Genomic DNA, 19894 nt, shown 5'->3' on the forward strand with positions numbered 1-19894 from the left:
TTTGTTCAAATTTGACACCATCAGCTCAGGATTGAACAAAGACTGTGAATGGCTTGCCAACTACAGAACCAGTTTCTCCTCTCTTGGTTTTCACACCTCAACTGCTAGAACAGGGCCTCATCCTCCCTGATTGAACTGACCTCGTTATCTCTAGCTTGCTTGCTAGCATATATATACCTGCCCCTGGAAATTTCCACTACATGCATCTGAGGAAGTGGGTATTGACCCACGAAAGCTCATGCTCCAAAACATCTGTTAGTCTATAAGGTGCCACAGGAGTCTTTGCTGCTTTTACAGATCCAGACTAACACGGCTACCCCTCTGATACTAGATAATCATAATTTTGTATTTTGAGCTTCAAGTATCTACAAAGACTTTTACAGATGGTTCAAGTGAATTGTATTAGATTTTTAATTGTTATAATTTCCCAAATTCCTGTTGATATTTTAAATGATTGTTCCTTGTAATTTTATTAACTTTATTAACAGTGTATGTTCAAAGTATATTTGAGTTGTCTAAACTCTTGACAAGTCATTTAACTGAAAAAAAAAAAATCTTGCTGAGAAACATTTCACTTGGTCTAAAGTTTTCAATTAACATTGCATAATTTTGGCTGAGAAACAAATGACCATCGTTTTCACAGAGTTGGCATCACAGTAAAACAGCAAATTGATTTGTTCCTATAGCAGTGCTGACACTGGTGCTTAGGCAGCACAGTAATGAGTACACTGAAAAATAATGCTAGCGCACAAACCAGGAAATTTAACTCTGCTAGGAATGAGTGTACAAGAGCAAATGAGGTAACTTTTTGAAAGCATGAGGATAAAGTGATCTCTAATAGTGGAGAGTGAATAAACAGTTGTCTGATTTCCCCCCCACACACCCCCCCGCTTGCATACGAACTGCTGGCCAAGAGAGAGGGAGGTACAGATAGGATATAGTTTGTGTTTACAGCTTCACTAGATGTTTCATATATCCTCAATGGTAAAATAGCTAACATTGAATTGGTCCCACTCTTAGGGTACTCTGGCGCAAGCGGTGAAGAAAGGAGACTGGATTTTACTGGATGAGATTAATTTGGCTGCAGCAGAGACTTTAGAATGCTTGAGTGGCTTACTAGAAGGATCATCTGGCTCACTGGTGTTACTAGACAGAGGAGACACAGGTACTGTTTGTTTGTGCTGGTACAGGTACTGTTTACTTTGGTATCTGGCAACAGTGTATTTTATAAGTGTGTATGTAAGGCAAATTGGGGACATACGAGACGGTTTGGATTGCAGTGACACCAGAATGCTGATAACACTCAGCTCTGTCATATTTGGTTGGTAGTGAAGCAATCCTGAAGTAATGGAGGTAAATCTGTAGGGCAATGCCCATGTGTTTTGTTACTTTGATTTGCAATGTTGGGATTCTGTTGCTTTATTGGCTAGTTCAGAATATCCACCTGGTAGATGAGGCCACAAATGCTTTTTTCCATCTGTTTTACTGGAAGGCTGAGACTGGCTGTTTAAGACAAAAGTATGTATCATCTTGCCACAGTTACACATATTAATAGAATCATAAAATGTAGGATTGGAAGGGACGTCATCAAATCCAGCCCCTGCTCTGAGGCAGGACCAAGTAAACCTAGACCATCTCTGATAGGTGTTTGTCCAACCTGTTCTTAAAAACCTCCAATGATGGGGATTCCATTACCTCCCTTAGAAATCTATTCTAGAGCTTAAGTTCCCTTATAAGTGGAAAGCTTTTCCCAATATCTAACCTAAATCTCTCTTGCTGAGGATTAATCCCATTACTTCTTGTCCTACTGTGGTATGCAACCTCTCTCTATCAGTTTCTGTACCAGGTGGCTGGAGAATAGCTAGTGTGATGCCATTTTTCTAGGGCAATAAGCCTAACTTCAGCACCAGACAAATTTGTTGAAACTATAGTAAAGAATAGAACTTTCAGACACATAGATGAAAGTGGGGGAAGAGTCAACATAGCTTTTGTAAAGGGAATCATGCCTCACCAATCTATTAGAATTATTTGGGGGGCTCAACAAAGATGTGAACAAGGGTGATCCAGTGGATATAGTATACCTGGACTTTCAGAAAGCCTTTAACAAGGTCTCTCACCTAAGGTTCTTAAGCAAAGTAAGCAGTCGTGGGATAACAGAGAAGGTCTTCTCATGGAACAGTAACTGGTTAAAAGGCAGGAAAAAAGGGGTAGGAATAAATGGTCCATTTTCAGAACGGAGAGAGGTAAATACTAGTATTCCTCAAGGATCTGTACTGGGACCAGTGCTGTTTGACTATTCATAAATGATCTGGAAAAAGGGGTGAATAGTGAGGTGACAAATTTGCAGATGATACAAAACTACTCGATAGTTAAGTCCAAAGCAGACTGCAAAGAGTTACAAAGGGTTCTCACAAAACTGGGTGACTGAGCAACAAAATGGCAGATGAAACTCAGTGTTGATAAATGCAAAGTAATGCATTTTGGAAAACATAATCCCAACTGTATGTATAAAATGATGGGGTCTAAATTAACTGTTACTATTCAAGAAAGAGATTTTGGCGTCACTGTGCATAGTTCTCTGAAAACATCGGCTCAATGTGCAGTGGCATTCAAAAAGACTAACAGAATGTTAGGAACCATTAGGAAAGGGATAGATAATAAATCAGAAAATATCGTAATACCCCTATATAAATCCATGATACGCCCACATCTCGAACACTGCTTGCAGATCTGGTTGCCAAAATCCTCCATAAATTTTATCATTTTTGTTGCTCTTTTCTGAACTCTTTGCAGTTTGTCCACATCTTTCCTAGTGCGGTGCCTGGTCAAAGTTATTTCACCTCTAGATTAGATTACAGCTGTGTGCTGTTCTTGTGGTTTAACTTCAAGACCATGCAAACATCAACTCATGCAGAATGTTCTGTAGCAACAAAGTCATCTGAAATGGCCAACTCCTCCTCCCATATAGCTTAAAATAATCACTGCAGAATTTTCCCCCCGTAAAGAGTGAAAGAAAAATGCACTGGCAGTATGACTTTACCTCTTTATGTGAGAGGGGAAGAAGTACTTACATGAAGGCCCCAATGTCTTCAGTCTGCAGAAATTGCTGTTGCTCTTGTCTGTTAGCCCCTCTTTTGAACAGGTGTCTGGAGCACCCCTGAATTGGTATTTCATGTCTCTAGAGGTGATGCAGAAGGAACTCTGTACGTTGGGCAGCCAGTATCGTGTGCTTCTGTGCTCCCTGGAGCTAAGATCAAAGTGTACTGGACTGAGACTGTGATGACCTGGCTACAGTTCCCGGCTCTGCCTCTGGCTTGCTAGGTGACCCTTCCCTAACTATGTGGACCCTGCTAGTGGAGCACTAAAAGTACTAGGTTGAAGTGCTAGTATTAGGGAACTTTTAGTGTACACATCCAGGGTCTACATGGACTAATTAATTCACAACATGCCAATGCGCTTTAGAAATCCCATCCCCCTGTAGTGCTCAATACCCTGATGTTTAGATATGCCCTAACTCACCAGACCAGGTGAATCACTAAAGGCTTTAACAGTGTCATTGTAGTTAAGAGGATACAGGATAGCAATGGCTGAGTGGTCCAGAGGAAGGACTTAAACTGTCTTGGATTAACCAAAAAATGTCTTTGGTTTACATTATAGTGTTTTGGTTTGCATTTTTGTGTTTGTGAATAGGCGTGAAACATCTTTATTTTTCTTTTCAGAACCTCTGGTGCGTCACCCTGGTTTTCGTTTGTTTGCCTGTATGAATCCAGCTACGGATGTTGGAAAGAGAAATCTACCTCCAGGAATAAGAAACAGGTAAAAAAAAATGAATGGATTGTAAAATAAAGTTGCTGTCTGTTTTGGAATTTGACTAGCTTCATGAGTCAACATGAATGGTACAACACCCTTGTTTAAAGCCCCAGGAGACAGACATTCTGAGAGGTGTTTGTTATAAGAGAATTAAGGAGTGTTGATTGAATAGCAGGAGGAAACTACTGTTCTGCTGATGCAGAGTCTAAAGAACTGCTCTGGTAATAGTGTAGAATATTATGGTTTAGGAGTCATTCCTTAAGTGTAAGTTGTCAGAGGCTGGGAATGCTGCTGTAGCAGCATGCTCTGTGCCTCTTGGGAATAATAAAGCAAGCGCTTCAAAGTCCTCTAGAAATCATTCTTGTTAACTTAGCAGTGTTGATGGGCTGTACAAAGAGCTCTATATTTAGCCTTGTATAGTTAGAGGAAGGCTAGTTGGACATGAGAGTGGATGTGTGATACCTGGAATATTTGGGATTCAGAGGACCACTATGACTGGGGAAAAGTGGGTCTGAGAGAATTCTTTCTCCAGTGTAACCCTGCTGACACCACCTGTGAGTGCTATGTTCTGGGCCTGCTGTCTATCTCTCATGCAATTTCCCTGCTGATTGTCAGGAAACCTTATACAAAATTTATATCACTCTGAAAAGTGATCACGTGAAAATCTTCACTGCTTACTCAGGAGATCTATTCACTGAGTGTACTTAATCATCTGCCATCACTAGTGACAAAAATAAAGTTTTGTTGATATTCGCTTTGCAGAGCTAATAGCAATAAGAGAGAGAGATGGAGTAAATTTCTCCTTTTGCATTATAATCAAAATTACTTATTTTAAGTTCCAGAGAACTTAACATTTGTCCAAAATTCATTGAAGGCAATGGAATTTTACAAGTGTAGCAGGTCTAATTTGGCCTGCAGAACCATTGTGACCAGTGGTGATGTATGAGATCCAAAGAACCCAACTAGATTCTCAGATCCCCAGATGATTTTCCAGGACTAACAGTTAGAAATGCAATTTTCATACTTGGTAAGCACAATTAATGCACAGTCAGTGAGACAAGGAACATGAAATCCCATTACTGCTATTTTTGGAGTGTCTTAGAACTCCACTTCAGTAGCTAAATTTAAAGTAGATACTTTTGCTGCTAATGTAGCTGCTTAGTTTCCTTTTTATCTTGATGAGTTGTTTTTCTCTGTTTAAATGGTTGCTCCATTAGAAATTTTATTAAAAGAGGGAATACGTGAGGCAAGCTTGACAGTTCAAAAATTGGATGTGTGATATGTTTCACTATAGTTGAGTGATTAATATAGAGAATCAGTTTTCAAAAGCCTTCTTGCTGTGCCATTACTTTAATATTCAGTAACTGCTGTCTGGAGCTCTGTACCACAAACTCCTTTTAAAAGCATGTTTCTTGTAGAGTGAGTTGAACTAATGTAAACTGTATAAAACAATACAGATATTGATACTTTGTACTTAACTAATGTAATACTTAGCTTGTAGTTACATATTATTCTCTGCTTCAGTTCAGTCCGTATTTGTATATCAAGTCAATAAATCTTTATGTTGGCAAACAAATCAATATTTGATTTGCTGCTTATGCCATATTTTGAGCATTATGTACTCTGTGAGAGATTAACTGGGCCCTAATGAAATTTCAGAGTGTCTGTTTTATCATCAGCAGGCAGATGTCTAAGTGTTATAGCTTAATTTTTCTTGTAGGTTTACTGAACTTTATGTAGAAGAACTGCAGAATGAAGGAGACTTGCTAATTCTTATCATGGACTATCTGAAAGGCTTGAATGTGAGCAAAAACACAGTACAAGGAATCATGAAGTAAGTTATATTTACGTTTTTATGAAGCCTCAATTGAGTAAGTTGTAAATGAAAATACATAATTGCAACCGACAATGTTTTACATTAGTTTCTCCCATGTGAAGTTCTTGAAGAATGACCCCCAGCGTCCTTATTCTAGGGCTACTTGTATGGTACCTTTTGTTACTGTTGCCTTCCTTTCTTCCATCCCCACCTCAAAAAGTAGTTTTTTGACATTACCAGTTAAAGAGCACTATTGCTTTCATCTTTTCCTTCATCTGGGAGGTTAGAAGGGGTGGCTACTTCAGAATATCTCTGTGCGTCAGTTGTGGGGATGGTTTACTTGCTTGCCACGGAACCTCTTTCCTTTAGAGCAGGCATATTGCCTCCAATGTGCTAAATTTCTGCAGTTCAGTTTTTTGGGCAATCTAAAGTATCTCTGTTCAAAGGACTTTGTGAGTAACTAGTGATACATGGCATACCAGGTTATCTCCCTGGAATACAAAATATTGTCATTTAAAACATGAATAGTTCTTCCTTGACTTTTTGAGCTTCATTGCCTGCCAGAGTAGGCCCTATTGCAACACTGCGTGATGACTTCAATTTAGACCAGAGGAAAGTGGTGAATGAAGATGCTATTTTGAATGTTCCTATACAGGGATTAAATCCCTTAGAGAGATGTTTTGATGCTAGAAAGTATTAACTCTTTGGTAGCGATGAAATACAAACAGGCCCGCCGACAAGGGTGAGGAGGAAAAGGGTCAATTGCCCAGGGGCCCAGTGATTTAAAAGGGTCTGGGCGGACGGGATAGATATATATTTTTTTAATAAAAATTAAGATGTAGAAAAAGAGAGAAATCCTGCTGCTCTGTACAGAGCGCCGTCCCTCATTGTGACAGTAACATTTTGCCAGAGCACTGCCGCACCCTGCTAGTCTGGCAGAGCCTCAGCGGCAGCAGCCTGGGAACCGTGGGGCTTGCTGCCTCCTCTGGCTGCTGTGTCTGCCACACTGTCTCTATGGCTGCGGGGCTGAGGACAAGGAGACTTTAAAGAGGAACAAGCTCCCTCTGTGCTACCAGATTTCCTTCCCTGGGGCTGCAGCTCCTCGCCAGACACAAGCCAGGAAGTTCAGCCACCCAATCGAGCATCTCCAAGTTTGCTGAGAGGCAGCTAGCACTGGCTGACTAGCCACTATCATGAGCACAGCACGAGGGGCCACCTCCAATGCTCTGCTAGGGAATGAGGCGCAGGTTTTCTCTCTCCTTGGAGATCTCCCAGTAGATGTGGCGCACCAGGCCTGCTGTCTCCTCATTGCTCTGGGTGTTGATGTCTCACAGCACCAGCAGCACAAGTATTGTATTGTATTATTTATTTTAACTTTGTTAGTCATATTCAGTTACATCTTGTAGGGCTGTTTTTTTCCTTGTTTTTAGATTACACATGAATCGTGATTAGGTGTTTAATTAGCCTACTTGATACTTTAGGTGCTTTCTTATTTTGTGTTTCTTTAAATGTTTTAGATATTGTATTTATGTAATTTATATATATAATCCAAAATAAATTCTACAGCTTATATTTAGACTCACAATTTGTTTAATACTGGTGCTGTAACTGGAAAAAAAAAAAAAGTTAACTAGATCAAGCAACACCACAATTTACGCGTAGTGGATTCTAATGTGTTATCAGTAGGATAAAACATAGTGTCACAAATCTCAGCCATTCCTTTCTAGGCGAGCCATTGACTGTTCTGCCCTGGGGCCCAGAATACAAATAAGTAACTGGTTAAACTCTTTATTTTGTAGCTTCTATTTATCTGTGAGAAGAGAGTCGGAAACAAAATTGGTGGATGGGATTGGCCATAGACCTCACTACAGCCTTCGTACACTTTGCAGGGCTTTGAGATTTGCAGCATCTAATCCATGTAAAAACATACAGCGCTCACTGTATGAGGTAATGATCTTTCTGTGTAATTTTCTCCCTAAGTGTGTGTTCAATACAAAATCTACCTGGGTAAAGGAATACAAAGAAAATCATATTTTCTAAGGGCATCAGATATCAAACAAATGCCTAAAAAATAAAGCTTAAATAATTTTCACTTCACAATAGAAAATAACTTTATTCTTGTAGGGCTTTTGCTTGGGCTTCCTGACACAGCTTGACAGAGTTTCTCACCCGATAGTTCAGAAGCTAATTTGCCAGCATATTGTCTCTGGCAACATCAAAAGCCTCCTTAAGCAGGTAAGAACTTCTGAATGTTTTGGGATGTTTAATGTTATCAGGAAGATTGGTTTTATATGAATTTTCCCTTGTTGATCATGCTTTAGTAATTTTAAAAGTTCTCAAATACTAAAATTTTAAACTTTATACTATTAATTGTTTCTGATCTAACGTTTTTTCATTTAACTTGAACGATATGGTTAAGCATGATGCTGTCTTATCTGACTTGTTCTTTCATCTGAAAACATTGAAAGGATGTGGAGAACTTGCCTATGACCGAATCTTGCCGAATTTCAGAGAATGACCAGACCAACCTTAGTGGTGGTGACTCTAATTCTGAAGTAGAGATTGGGGAGGAACTTGCTGTTGGGTTTTTTTTGTTTTTGTTTTTGACATAAGGGGCAGTACACATTGGTATGGAAAAGGCTTGTGCTCTGATGAAGCAAAAATCTGAGCTGCATCTTGAAGAGGGAGAACCCAGGCTGAATCTTGGAGCACAGAGTGAACTTGCAGGGCTGAAACACAAAATATTGTCATTTAAAACATTAATAGTTCTTCCTTGACTTTTTGGGCTTCATTGCTTGCCAGAATAGGCCCTATTGCAACTCTGCTTGGTAACTTCAATTTAGACCTTCAGAGGAAAGTGGTGAATGAATAGGCTATTTTGAATGTTCCTATACAGGGATTAAATTCCTTAGAGAGATGTTTTGATGCTAGAAATTATTAACTCTCCAATAACGATGAAATAAAAATAAGTAACCCCCTTAGTTCAATAAATTCCTACAAGTCATTTTTCAGAATAGCATGTCACATTAAAGCCCAGAACTGAGAGGAATTGGGGTTATGTTCACAGCTCTGCACAGATTCTTGACTTCAGACTAATTCCCTTCTCTTCCTTGGATTCAACATCTATAAAATTGGGATAATACATACCTCACAGGAGTGTTGAAGGTTAAGCTAATGTCTGTACATTGTTTTTTATGGAAGATGCTATAGTAGTGAAAAAATAGCTGCTGCTATTAGAAAACAATATGAAACACATTTGTACAATCTGTTATTTCTATACTGTTTTTCAGCCACTGCCAGAGCCCCAAGGAGGAAGAGCTGTACAAATAGAAGGTTACTGGATTTCAGTAGGGGATAAGGAACCTGTGATAGATGAGACTTACGTACTAACTTCTTCTGTTAAACTTAATCTGAAAGACATTGTCAGAGTTGTGTCTGCAGGGTATGTTTGTTTAAATTTTTGTGTCAGAATACAAAATTAAAAAGACAACATACAATTCTATAATGGAGGTAGCCATATAATGAGATTGTCTACCTCTATTATATTTCTACCTCTACTATATTTCTATACTTCTGTTGCATTTCTGTCACCTACTCAACTTTAATGTTGCCCATGAAATCTTAATAGATTAAAATATGCATCAAAATTTAAAAAAAATGATGAGACACTTCTGAGAGGAATAATTCTGCTTCATGACTGATCTGCAGAAAGCCCACTGTAGGAATTGCATGCCGAGCTACAAGAATGACTTTTGACCAGTAGCTAGCAGTTATGGGGAGCGTGTGCACGTCACTTGTTCCCAGCATTCTAAGACAGGAGCATAAGTACAATAGAACCTCAGAGTTACGAACTGACCAGTCAACCACACACCTCATTTGGAACAAGAAGTACGCAATCAGGCAGCAGCAGAGACCAAAAAAAAAAGCAAATACGGTACAGTACTGTGTTAAACATAAACTACTAAAAATAAAGGGAAAGCATTTTTCTTCTGCATAGTAAAGTTTCAAAGCTGTATTAAGTCATTGTTCAGTTGTAAACTTTTGAAATAACCACTATAACGTTTTGTTCAGAGTTATGAACAGTGTTTGTAACTCTGAGGTTCTATTGTAGTCCAGTTATCTGCATGCTTGAGAGGATATGAAACCAACTTTTCTTTTGTTCTTAAACAGCCTAAAAATTGTCATGTAGAGTTCCCACCTAAGCCCTTTAAAGCTTGGTATAAAAATGGTTTCATAAAAATGATTTGGACCAGCCTCTGATTTCACAAGTGATGACGGAGGCAGCATGATATAGTAGTTAGCATATGGGAATAAAGATATTTTAGATTGTGTCCTGGCTTTGACACTGACTGGCTATGTTATTTGGGTGAGTAACGTAAATGAGACATTGAAAGACTAAATTATAGTCTCTTGATAATCTGTTACACAAGGCTCTGAAAATTTCAGACAGTACAGATGTGTTACTTCCTTTTCATATACATATAAGAGATTTTGCTAAGCCAACCTAAAATACTGCTTTTAAAATATTGTCTTTGCTAATCCTTGAAGGACTCATCCGGTGCTGATTCAGGGAGAGACATCAGTTGGTAAAACTAGTTTAATTCGCTGGTTAGCTGCAGCTAGTGGGAACCACTGTGTGCGGATTAACAATCATGAACATACTGACATCCAGGAGTACATTGGCTGTTATACATCAGACACTTCTGGGAAGCTGATGTTTAAGGAAGGTGAGGTTATCACTTATCACATTTATCTCTAATTCCCTTCCATTTTACATGTTACGCAGAGATGAAAAAAGCTTTTCCTTTTTTCTGGTCATGGTTGCATCAGTGCATATATGAGCTTTCATGCCATGTTAGTTCAGTTGTGCAGGTCTCTGGTTATGTTAAAGGGTTTCCTTTGTTCTTCCATCTCTTGTTCTTTGGTCCATTGCACTGACAGAGGGGAGAGCTAAAGGGTTTAGCAGCTTCAGTGCTGTTGCACATCTTGCTGTGGGTTAACTTATTTTATTCTGAAGTAAAACTGGCTGCAAAGATTACTTGCATTTGAAGTTTTTTTTGTACGTTTTCATGCAGATTACCTTAAAGGTTTAATCAGAACCTTTTGTATTCCATCACAGGTGTCCTTATTGATGCTATGAGAAAGGGCTACTGGATTATCCTCGATGAACTGAATTTGGCTCCTACGGATGTTCTGGAGGCACTCAACAGACTGCTAGATGATAACAGAGAGCTGTTCATAACAGAGACACAAGAAGTTGTCAGGGCACACCCTCGATTTATGCTGTTTGCTACACAGAATCCACCAGGACTCTATGGGGGCAGGAAGGTTTGTCGATCTCTCCTCTTGCTTTCGGTTATTATTACATTAGGAAGAAAGCTTCACCATACTATTCTTTTAGGGATGCAGGGAGCTGTGGCACAGAAACTTTCTCAAACATATCAGAGAACAATATGAAAGTGTCAGGAGTAGCGGAAGGGAAGATGGCCTTGTAGCCAAGGCACTGGACTGCTTGACTATCTGAGATTGGGGAATTCACTCAGGCTATATCTACACTGCATCTGGGGGTGTGATTCCCGGCACCCATAGACAGACGCACACTAGCTCAACTTGAACGAGCATGCAGCATGGGCAGTGGCTTGGGATAGCCACCTGAATGCAAGCCCTCCTGACCCCCTGGGTCCAAGCTGGGGCAGCTAGCTCAAGATGAGCTGGTGAGTCTGTCTGCCTGCCTGCACTGGGAATCACACCTTCCAGCTGCAGTGTAGACATATTCTTAATCTCTCAATGCCTAAATTGCCATCTGTAAAATGTTGTGAAGATACATTAATGTTTATAAGGTGCTCAAATACTAGGGCTATGAATGCGATAGAAAAGCCGGCGTGTAAATAAAACAGATACGTATTCTAGAGCAGTGGTTCTCAAACTTATTTGATCACGGCCCCCCTTCTCTGTGTCTGCAGTAGTAAGCCCCCCACCTCCCCTGGGTGCCCAGCCAGCAGCCACTGCTTTCTGGCCACCCAGATCTGAATGTGCGCAGTAAGTATTTTTTTTCCTCTAAAGTTTCTCCCGCCCTCCCCCCCTCAGTTTGAGAACTCCTGTTCTAGAAAGAGATCTAGCCTGCCAGCCTAGGCTGAAGGAACTTTTCTGAGTTTTTTGAAGTTGTTTCCTCAACAAGAATATATAGTAGTTCCAATAGTTTTTAATTTAAAAATAATCTGGCATGTCTGTTGCAGGGACCAAATGCTGATATGATCTACACCTAAAAATTCTGTGTGCCTTGACTAACTAGCGCATCACACTTGTGTATGAATATGAGAAAACTGGCTTCCTTTCTCTTCCTTGTAAATATAGCTTAAGAACTATTGCATTTCATGAACAGCACACACATGTGCACTTTTTCTGAAGTTCAGTATTGGGTGCAACTGGCTGAGAGATGCCAGAGAAGAATTTGGCAGAGTGGGTAGGCAAATAATATAATTCTTCTGCTATTTGGTGGCCTTTACAAGAGAAGTGAAGTTGGAGAGCAGTGTTCAGTTTCAGCCTTTATTCAGACTTGCCAGTCAGAGAACACACCAAGAATTTTTAAGAAGTCAGTAGCGTCTCTGGTGGATGCTAAAGCTCCAGTTCAGCAAAGATATTAAACACACTTTTAAGCACTTTGTTGAATCGGAGCCTAAGTAATTACATGTAATTTGGCCTGTCTGGTTATTTGGTTGTCCCAGACTGCTGGAGAATAGATCCTTTGCATCTTTAATGTCCATTTTGGAAGTTTAAGCACAATCCCAGTTATTCCTTCTCCCACTGGATTTTAACCACTAACCCATCAGGGTAGCTCAGCTTCCTTTGGCTGTACATGCAGGATGTAGTTTACAAGGATTAAAGGGGTAAAGCAAAGTTCAGAAATACCATTCCCAAACGTACATTTTAGGTGTTGTCCAGAGCCTTCAGGAACCGTTTTGTGGAGCTGCATTTTGATGAACTGCCAAGTGCTGAGCTAGAAACAATCCTTCACAAGCGATGCAGTCTGCCACCTTCTTACTGCAGTAAACTCATCAAAGTCATGCTGAATCTGCAGGTATTGATGTCTTGTTTTCCCCTTTTTAATATAGAAGTAAAATTAAGGTCTTTTAAAAAAATATTCTATGACTTAACAATGGAGAAATTAATTTAAAATATCCAAGTTTGCTGGCTTAAGTGACTCTTTCAGTTTGAGTTTTTGTTTAAGAGCAAAAACAAGTCCAGTGGCTACCAGTGCCTCATTTGGGGATTTTTGTTTAAATACTTTAAAAATATTATGCTCCCTCATTTTTCTAGATCTTAGGTGCTTAAACAGATTGTTGTGAACAGCCATTTAGCGCTGGCTACTTACCAAAATATATTTCTTCTTTAAAAACAAATGCAATAATAAAAACTGGAGGTACTTCTTTCTTCCTTATGTCTAGACTTGAATGTGCTTAGACCTTTTTACTGTATTGGAATAAAGTGAAAACTGTATTCCAGTTATTAAATGAGAGGAAATGTGAGACTGGGATTAGGAATTTATTAGGTTTTCATTTCACTGAAGTTTGTTTGAATGAGGAATATATATTAAATTTTAACCATCCTCTTTGCTCACTTGGTAGTCTTATCGCAGAGGTTCAACAGTGTTTGCTGGGAAGCATGGTTTCATTACTCTTCGAGATCTGTTTCGTTGGGCTGAAAGATACAGATTGGCAGAACAGACAGAAAAGGATTATGACTGGCTTCAGCATTTAGCAAACGATGGTAGGTCTTTGTGCTTGTTCTTCATGATACTTCATTTTTTAAAAGAACTAATGTAAACATTTTTCCAACCCCACTTTTCAAATACAAACCTTTGTCCCTCGTTACTGAGCAGTAATATTCTGTGGTGGAGTACACCCCTGTATTCACACGCTACACGCTATTATAATAATCTCTGTACAAAGTATACCTTATAAGATGTCATTTGAAAACTCATGATTTGCTGGTCAGTATTGTCCTGGCAAAATATGTGTGGAAACATTGTATGTGTCATTATAAGATTCCGTCCAAACCCCACAGCCCTGCCCAGGCAGAAGTCAGGTCTGTCCTTAACAAAGGAAAGAATGTGCACTTGACTTAATTTGCATTTAAGCAGTAAACAGAATCATCACTTACGGAGAGAAAACAAAGGAAGTACGGAGAGAAAACAAAGGAAGTTCGGATAGGAGGACGTATAATCTTGGCATGATGGCAAAACTTGGACAAATCCCAGAGTTGCCAATCTTTTCCTCCATTCAGGGAGCCCTCAGCTGTAACAAATTATGTCCTGCGTAAGAGCAGCCATACTGGGTCAGACCAAAGGTCCATCTAGCCCAGTATCCTGTCTTCTGACAGTGGCCGGTGCCAACTGCCCCAGAGGGAATGAGCAGAACAGGCAATCATCAAGTGATGATCCATCCCTGTCACTCATTCCAGCTTCTGGCAAACAGAGGCTAGGGACACCATCCCTGCCCATCCTGGCTGATAGCCATTGATGGACCTATCCTTCATGCATACAAGGCAACAGACTTCATTGAAAAGTATCTACCACTTTTGAAAGGCTATCTGAGGTTCATAATATTCCTGAGGACAAAAAAGTACCCACACTGATTGCACAGCTGTAAATGTATTTAATAGTCTGAATTTAAAAAAGCTGCTTTTCAAAGTTTTCAAATTATTCTTGGAGTGTATAGGTTCAAATTTAGAAATCTCAAGAAAAGTGATAGTATGAGTCATAGCGAATATGTGTGACCTAATGAGAAAACGGGAAAAGGGGAAGGGAGATAAGGATTTTAGCCATTGTTTGATCTCTTTGGTCAAGAACATTTCCTCAGTATATGCACTGATGAGATTTGGAATAGTTTATGGGATAAATCTTTAAAATCTGTAAGAAATGGCCACCCTGGCTAATTCCTTTGTGCAAACCCTGATGTCCAGTGAGCACAGGCCAGAGGAGGGATGCAAACCCAGTGTAAACGGTGATCCCGTTTTACCCCTCGGAAAAAAGGAAAGTGTTTGGGAGCCCAGGCAGTCTGCTCCCCGCTCCCAAATCGTTCCCCTCCTGGAAACTCCCATCACAAATCTCCTGAGCAGGAGGAGAGTCCAAGAAGATGTTTCTAGTGTAACTCCACTGAGCACCTGAGAAATCAGTGCCCCAAGATAAAAGAAACTAAGCCCTATCCAATCTATTTTAAGCTCACCTGATGAGTTTTGTGAGGACTGACCCTGAGGGGGTTGATGTGGAATTTATTAAGGTTGCCAGAGTAAATAACAAGGAGTACCTGGCTGGTTGGAGGCGGGGGGAGGGAAAGACACTGGAGCCCAGATATCTCTGGTCAAGGGACGCACGGTCCAAAAAACTGAAATGTTACCTAGTGGAAAAGTGGAGCTTCTAGTAGTGGGAGGACATATAATTCCTATACCTTTAGCCAAGATGCATATGGAATAGAAAGATTTAGAAAGTGTCTTTACAATAGTGGTGCTGGGTAGTATCTTGAAATACTTGTTGGGAATGCAATTTTGTGTATGGTTAAGGCTATTAATTTGGTAACAGAATGATGTCAAAGGGAATATTGTGCTGGATCCTAGAGGGAAGTGGTAATGTCCCTGTCATAAACAGATAGCTAAGGGTTAATGTTCTTTTACCTGTAAAGGGTTAACAAAGGGAACCAAACGCCTGACCAGAGGACCAATCAGGAAACAAGACTTTTTCAAATCTGGGTGGAGGGAAGTTTTGGGTGTGAGTTCTTTGTTCTTTGTCTTGGTTCGGTGACCCTCTCGGCTCTGAGAGTGATCTTTCTATCTCCAGGCTTTCTAATCTTCTGTTTCCAAGTTGTAAGTACAAGGATAGTAAGACAATAGATTTATATTGTTTTTTTGTATTTACATGTGTGTAGTTGCTGGAATGTGTTAAATTGTATTCTTTTTGGATAAGACTGTTTATTCATTTTTTCTGTTAAGCAATTGACCCTGTATATTGTCACCTTGATACAGAGACCATTTTATGTCTTTTTCTTTCTTTTTATATAAAGCTTTCTTTTTAAACACTGTTTAAGTGTTTTTCACTGGTTAAGGCTAAGAGACGAAGGGAGGGGGAAAATCTCTTTGTGTTAGATTTACTAAGCCTGACTTTGCATACCCTCTGGGTGAGGGGGGAGAGAGATTAGATCTCTCGGTACTTGTGTTTCAAGGACTTGAAGCAGGTAATCTCCCAGAGTACCCAGGGCGGGGAAATCTGGGAGGAGGTAAAGAGGGTGGAATCCCTTTGTTTAGATTCACAGAGCTTGAATCTGTATATCTCTCCAGGAACCCAGGGAGGGAACACCTGGAGGGGAAGAGGGAGAAGGGAAGTGGGTTATTTCCCTTTGTGGTGAGACTCAGGGCATCTGAGTCTTGGGGGTTCCCCAGGGAAGGTTTTGGGGAGACCAGAGTGAGCCAGACACTGGAATTTTTCTGGCTGGTGGCAGCGATATCAGATCCAAGCTGGTAATTAAGTTTGGAGGTTTCATGCTATCTTCTCATGTTCTGAACTGTAAGGTTCAGATCTGAGTAGGACAGATATGACAGTCCCAGAAACTGCTGGGAGGGGAGGTCTCTCTAACTTAGTGGTTTTCAAACTTTCTGTATTGGTGACCCCTTTCACACTGCAGCCTCTGAGTGTGACCCTTGTTATAAATTAAAAACTGGGAGGAGGAGTTTTACAGCTTGCGACCCCCGAGGGGTGATGACCCCCAGATTGAGAACCCCTGCTCTAACTCTTCTGCAGCAGAAGGAAACTGTTTCCAGGTGTGGGAGGGGCTGAGGCTGGCTCCTGCATGGCAGAGAAAAGCAGCATGCCCTCGGGGTCAGCTGGGGAGGAGATAATTCCTGTGACTGAAGAAATGGTCCCAGATATCAGTTGCCAGCATTTTGCAGTTGAATAAGGGATAGATCCCACTCTAGAGAATGTCAGATGTGTCCAAGAGGAGCCCCAGGAAATGAAAATGAGGAGATTGTAGAGGGAGGCTCTTATGGGGAAAAACCAAAGCCCTGGACAACCCTATAAGCAGTTGATTGAGCCTACATAGCACCATGCTATGTGCTAGCACATGATTGTCCTTTTGCTGGTCACTTGGGGGCACAGAGAACCCTATGACAGGTTAAAGAAAAATGTATATGGGCCAGGAATACAGAATGATGTGAGGAATTATTGCAGGTCTTGTGAATTAAGTCAAAAGTACCCCAGAAAGTTCCCCTGTGCTCCTTGCTTGTAATACAAGAGGCATTTCTGAGGGTAACAATGGACATCGTGGGTCCTACCCGAAGCGGAAAGAAATGTGTCTTGGTGGTAGTGGATTAGCTCTGACTAAGGATTGAGGCAAAATCTGTGGCAAGAGCCATTTTCACTATCTTTGGCAGAGTGTGTTTCCCTAAAGAGATTTTTATCTGACTGTGCGTCAAATTTTATGTCTCGGCTCTTCAGTGAGCTATGGAAGTTGTGGAGTAACACAACTAAAGGCTACCTCATATCACCCAGAAACAAATGGTTTGGTGGAAAGATTCAGTGGGACCCTAAAATCTATGTTGGGAGTGACTTACACGCTGGAGGCTGTTTGTGAGCAGTCCAGGCCGGAGGCAACAGCAGCAAGGAATTATAAAGGGCATCCCAAGTTACAGGGCAGGGGTCACAGATACTCATTGGTCTGTATTGTACCCCTGGTATGTCACACATTCCACTTGAAAAATCAAAGAAAACACTCTGATTTATCTTGCCTTATTTACAGGTTTCATGCTTCTGGCAGGCAGAGTCAGGAAACAAGAGGAGGTTGATGTTATTCAAAGTGTCCTTGAAAAGCATTTTAAGAAGAAATTGTATCCCCACTCTCTCTTCTCAGAGGAAAGTGTTAGAAAGTTATTGGGTGAGTTTGCAAAAAGGACTAAATCAGAAGCTTGATGCTTGTGATTAAAGCTAATCAACTTGTTCTTTGTTGGACAGTAAAATCATCCACACAGATGTCGGTGATGGATGGTGAGTTTAGTCATGTTGTCTGGACTCAAGGGATGAGGAGGCTTGCAGTTCTGGTAGGACGAGCCCTGGAGTTTGGCGAACCAGTTCTGCTGGTGGGAGACACTGGGTAACTTGTTTTTCTATTACAGTAATGAATTGTTCTGTTTGGCCCTGTTCAGCAAGGTCCTTAACTGCATACCTACATTGAAACACGAGCGACTTCAGTGAAGTCTACTTATGCTTAAAGAAGGGCCTTGCGTTAATGCCTTGCTGTTTGATGGCCTTTGTGAATCTAAAACTTTTCTCAAATGTCAAGTCAGGTTTGTACCTGCTGTAATACAGAGTTCACTTTTTAGAGTGCTGTGTTGGAGTACACCTGTTTTAGCAAAAGACATTAAAACTATCTCTTGTGATTTTGCTTTATTTTATCTAATTTATACAACAGTGTTATATAAACCTGTTAGAGATGTATTGAAACTGAACTGAAGAGGAGTGGGGCTGAATTTCATTCATGAACTGTCTGTTAGAATCCCAGTATAAGAATTACATACCTTTGTTGTGAAACCTGGAAAAGTTAGTAATAAATTTGGTGGAGAGTGGTGAATACATTTACATATGTTCCAGGATCTGACTGTATAAGGCCCAGCCCATCCTCTTTATTTTGTTCCTGACTGCAAAAAAGAGAATGTGGGAGCAGATCTCTCATGCTGCTTATAAATTTAGTATTAAGTAGTTCTATTGGGCTTTGTCTACACTGACATGTCATCGACACAACTTTTGTCATTTGGGGTGTTAAAAAAACACCCCCCTGAACGACAAAGATTTTACCAATAAAAAGCGCTGGCATGAACAATGCTTTGTCAGTAGGAGTGCTCTCTTGCCAACAACGCTGCTGCTGCTTGTGGGGAGTGGAAATGTTTTGTCGCTAAAAGCCTCGTAGTGTAGTCATAGCCTTAGAGAGTAAAAAGAAGCTGAAGCTGAGAAAGAAGAAACACAGTCTATTAGATGCTAAAAGGGAACTTGGATGCTACTTGGAAAAGAATAAATCTTCTGTAAGTCTTTCAGTTTAACAGTCAAGACCTTTCATTTCATAGTCTTTCAAAATGGATGATCACTTGTGTTCAAGCCTGTAAGGAGAACTTGTTCTACAGCAGGCATGGATACATTGGCTTCTGGTCAAAGGTTTATTGTCTTGGTATTTAAGCTGCCAGTTGAAGTTCAGTTACTTCATTCATAAAATGTTAATCTGTTAATGGGGCTAGGTGTAGTCTTCTGTGTGGGTGGGCAATGTTGCTTCAATCTTGGCATTCTCCTCAGTCCTCCTCCTGGTTTATATTTAGGGTATGGCTACACTTGCAGCTGTACAGCGCTGGGAGTTAAACTTGTCTTCATACAGCTGAGTAGGGAAAGCGCTGCAGTCTGGCCACACTGACAGCTGTCAGTGCACTGTCGTGGCCACATTGGCAGTATCTGCAGCGGCATTGGGAGCGGTGCATTATAGGCAGCTATCCCAGCGTTCAAGTGGCTGCAACGTGCTTTTCAAAAGAGGGGAGTGTGTTGGAGTGTGACAGAGCGTGAGGGAGAGAGAGAGTGGATTTTTGCAGCCGACACTCTGTCAGCAGCTGCCTTGGAAGTTCCTACCCCCTCCCCACCCCCTCTCACTCCCTGAAAGCAAAAAATGTTTGTTTGTTTTCTTCCTCACAGACCAGATAAGCAGCCTCCCCAAAACGGAACCCGCCATGCTGCTTCTCTCCTCAAGCCCCCTCCCTTCCCCTCTCCTCAAGCAAACACTAGTTATGGGCATTCCAAAGGGAGCTCCCTGCCTCTGCTCATTCACAGCAAACAGTAGCTGTGTTTGGTTTTTTTGATAAGCAGTTTCAGGAGCCCCGAGTTCACAACAAAATAAAGAGAGACATCACAACAAAACAAAGAGTTATCTTTACTTAAAAGGATTATGGGAAGCTTCTGGAGGTCAGTTACAACATACTAAGATTATTCTCTGTTTACACTGATACCCCAGCGCTGCAGCAGCACTATACTCTTTAGTCTCCTGCAGTGGAACTCTGTAGAGACAATTCATGAAAGGACAAAGAGAAGTCAAAATCTGTCAGTCTCCACTTACTGAATACTGCCTCTGAATGTATTTGGCCAGTACGATCTAGATTGGATCACCACTAGGGTGACCAGATAGCAACTGTGAAAAAACAGGACAGAGGATGGGAGGTTAATTGGTGCCTACATAAGAGAAAGTCCCCCAA

The 19894-nt window shown here is 40.7% G+C and overlaps 1 protein-coding gene across 1 annotated transcript in view; it reads left to right on the forward strand.

Moving 5' to 3' along the window:
• MDN1 (midasin AAA ATPase 1) overlaps positions 1–19894 on the forward strand; it is a 171553-nt gene that overhangs the window by 45254 nt on the left and 106405 nt on the right. Inside the window, exons 18-29 of the mRNA XM_050949353.1 lie at positions 1021–1165; positions 3720–3816; positions 5531–5644; positions 7426–7573; positions 7751–7861; positions 8917–9068; positions 10175–10353; positions 10746–10954; positions 12558–12704; positions 13252–13393; positions 17413–17547; positions 17625–17763. Of these exons, the coding sequence (XP_050805310.1) occupies positions 1021–1165; positions 3720–3816; positions 5531–5644; positions 7426–7573; positions 7751–7861; positions 8917–9068; positions 10175–10353; positions 10746–10954; positions 12558–12704; positions 13252–13393; positions 17413–17547; positions 17625–17763 (1718 nt within the window). The remainder of the gene's footprint in view (positions 1–1020; positions 1166–3719; positions 3817–5530; positions 5645–7425; positions 7574–7750; positions 7862–8916; positions 9069–10174; positions 10354–10745; positions 10955–12557; positions 12705–13251; positions 13394–17412; positions 17548–17624; positions 17764–19894) is intronic.

The sequence above is a fragment of the Gopherus flavomarginatus genome, chromosome 4 (genome assembly GCF_025201925.1).
Source record: "Gopherus flavomarginatus isolate rGopFla2 chromosome 4, rGopFla2.mat.asm, whole genome shotgun sequence".
Taxonomy (NCBI): Eukaryota; Metazoa; Chordata; order Testudines; family Testudinidae; genus Gopherus; species Gopherus flavomarginatus.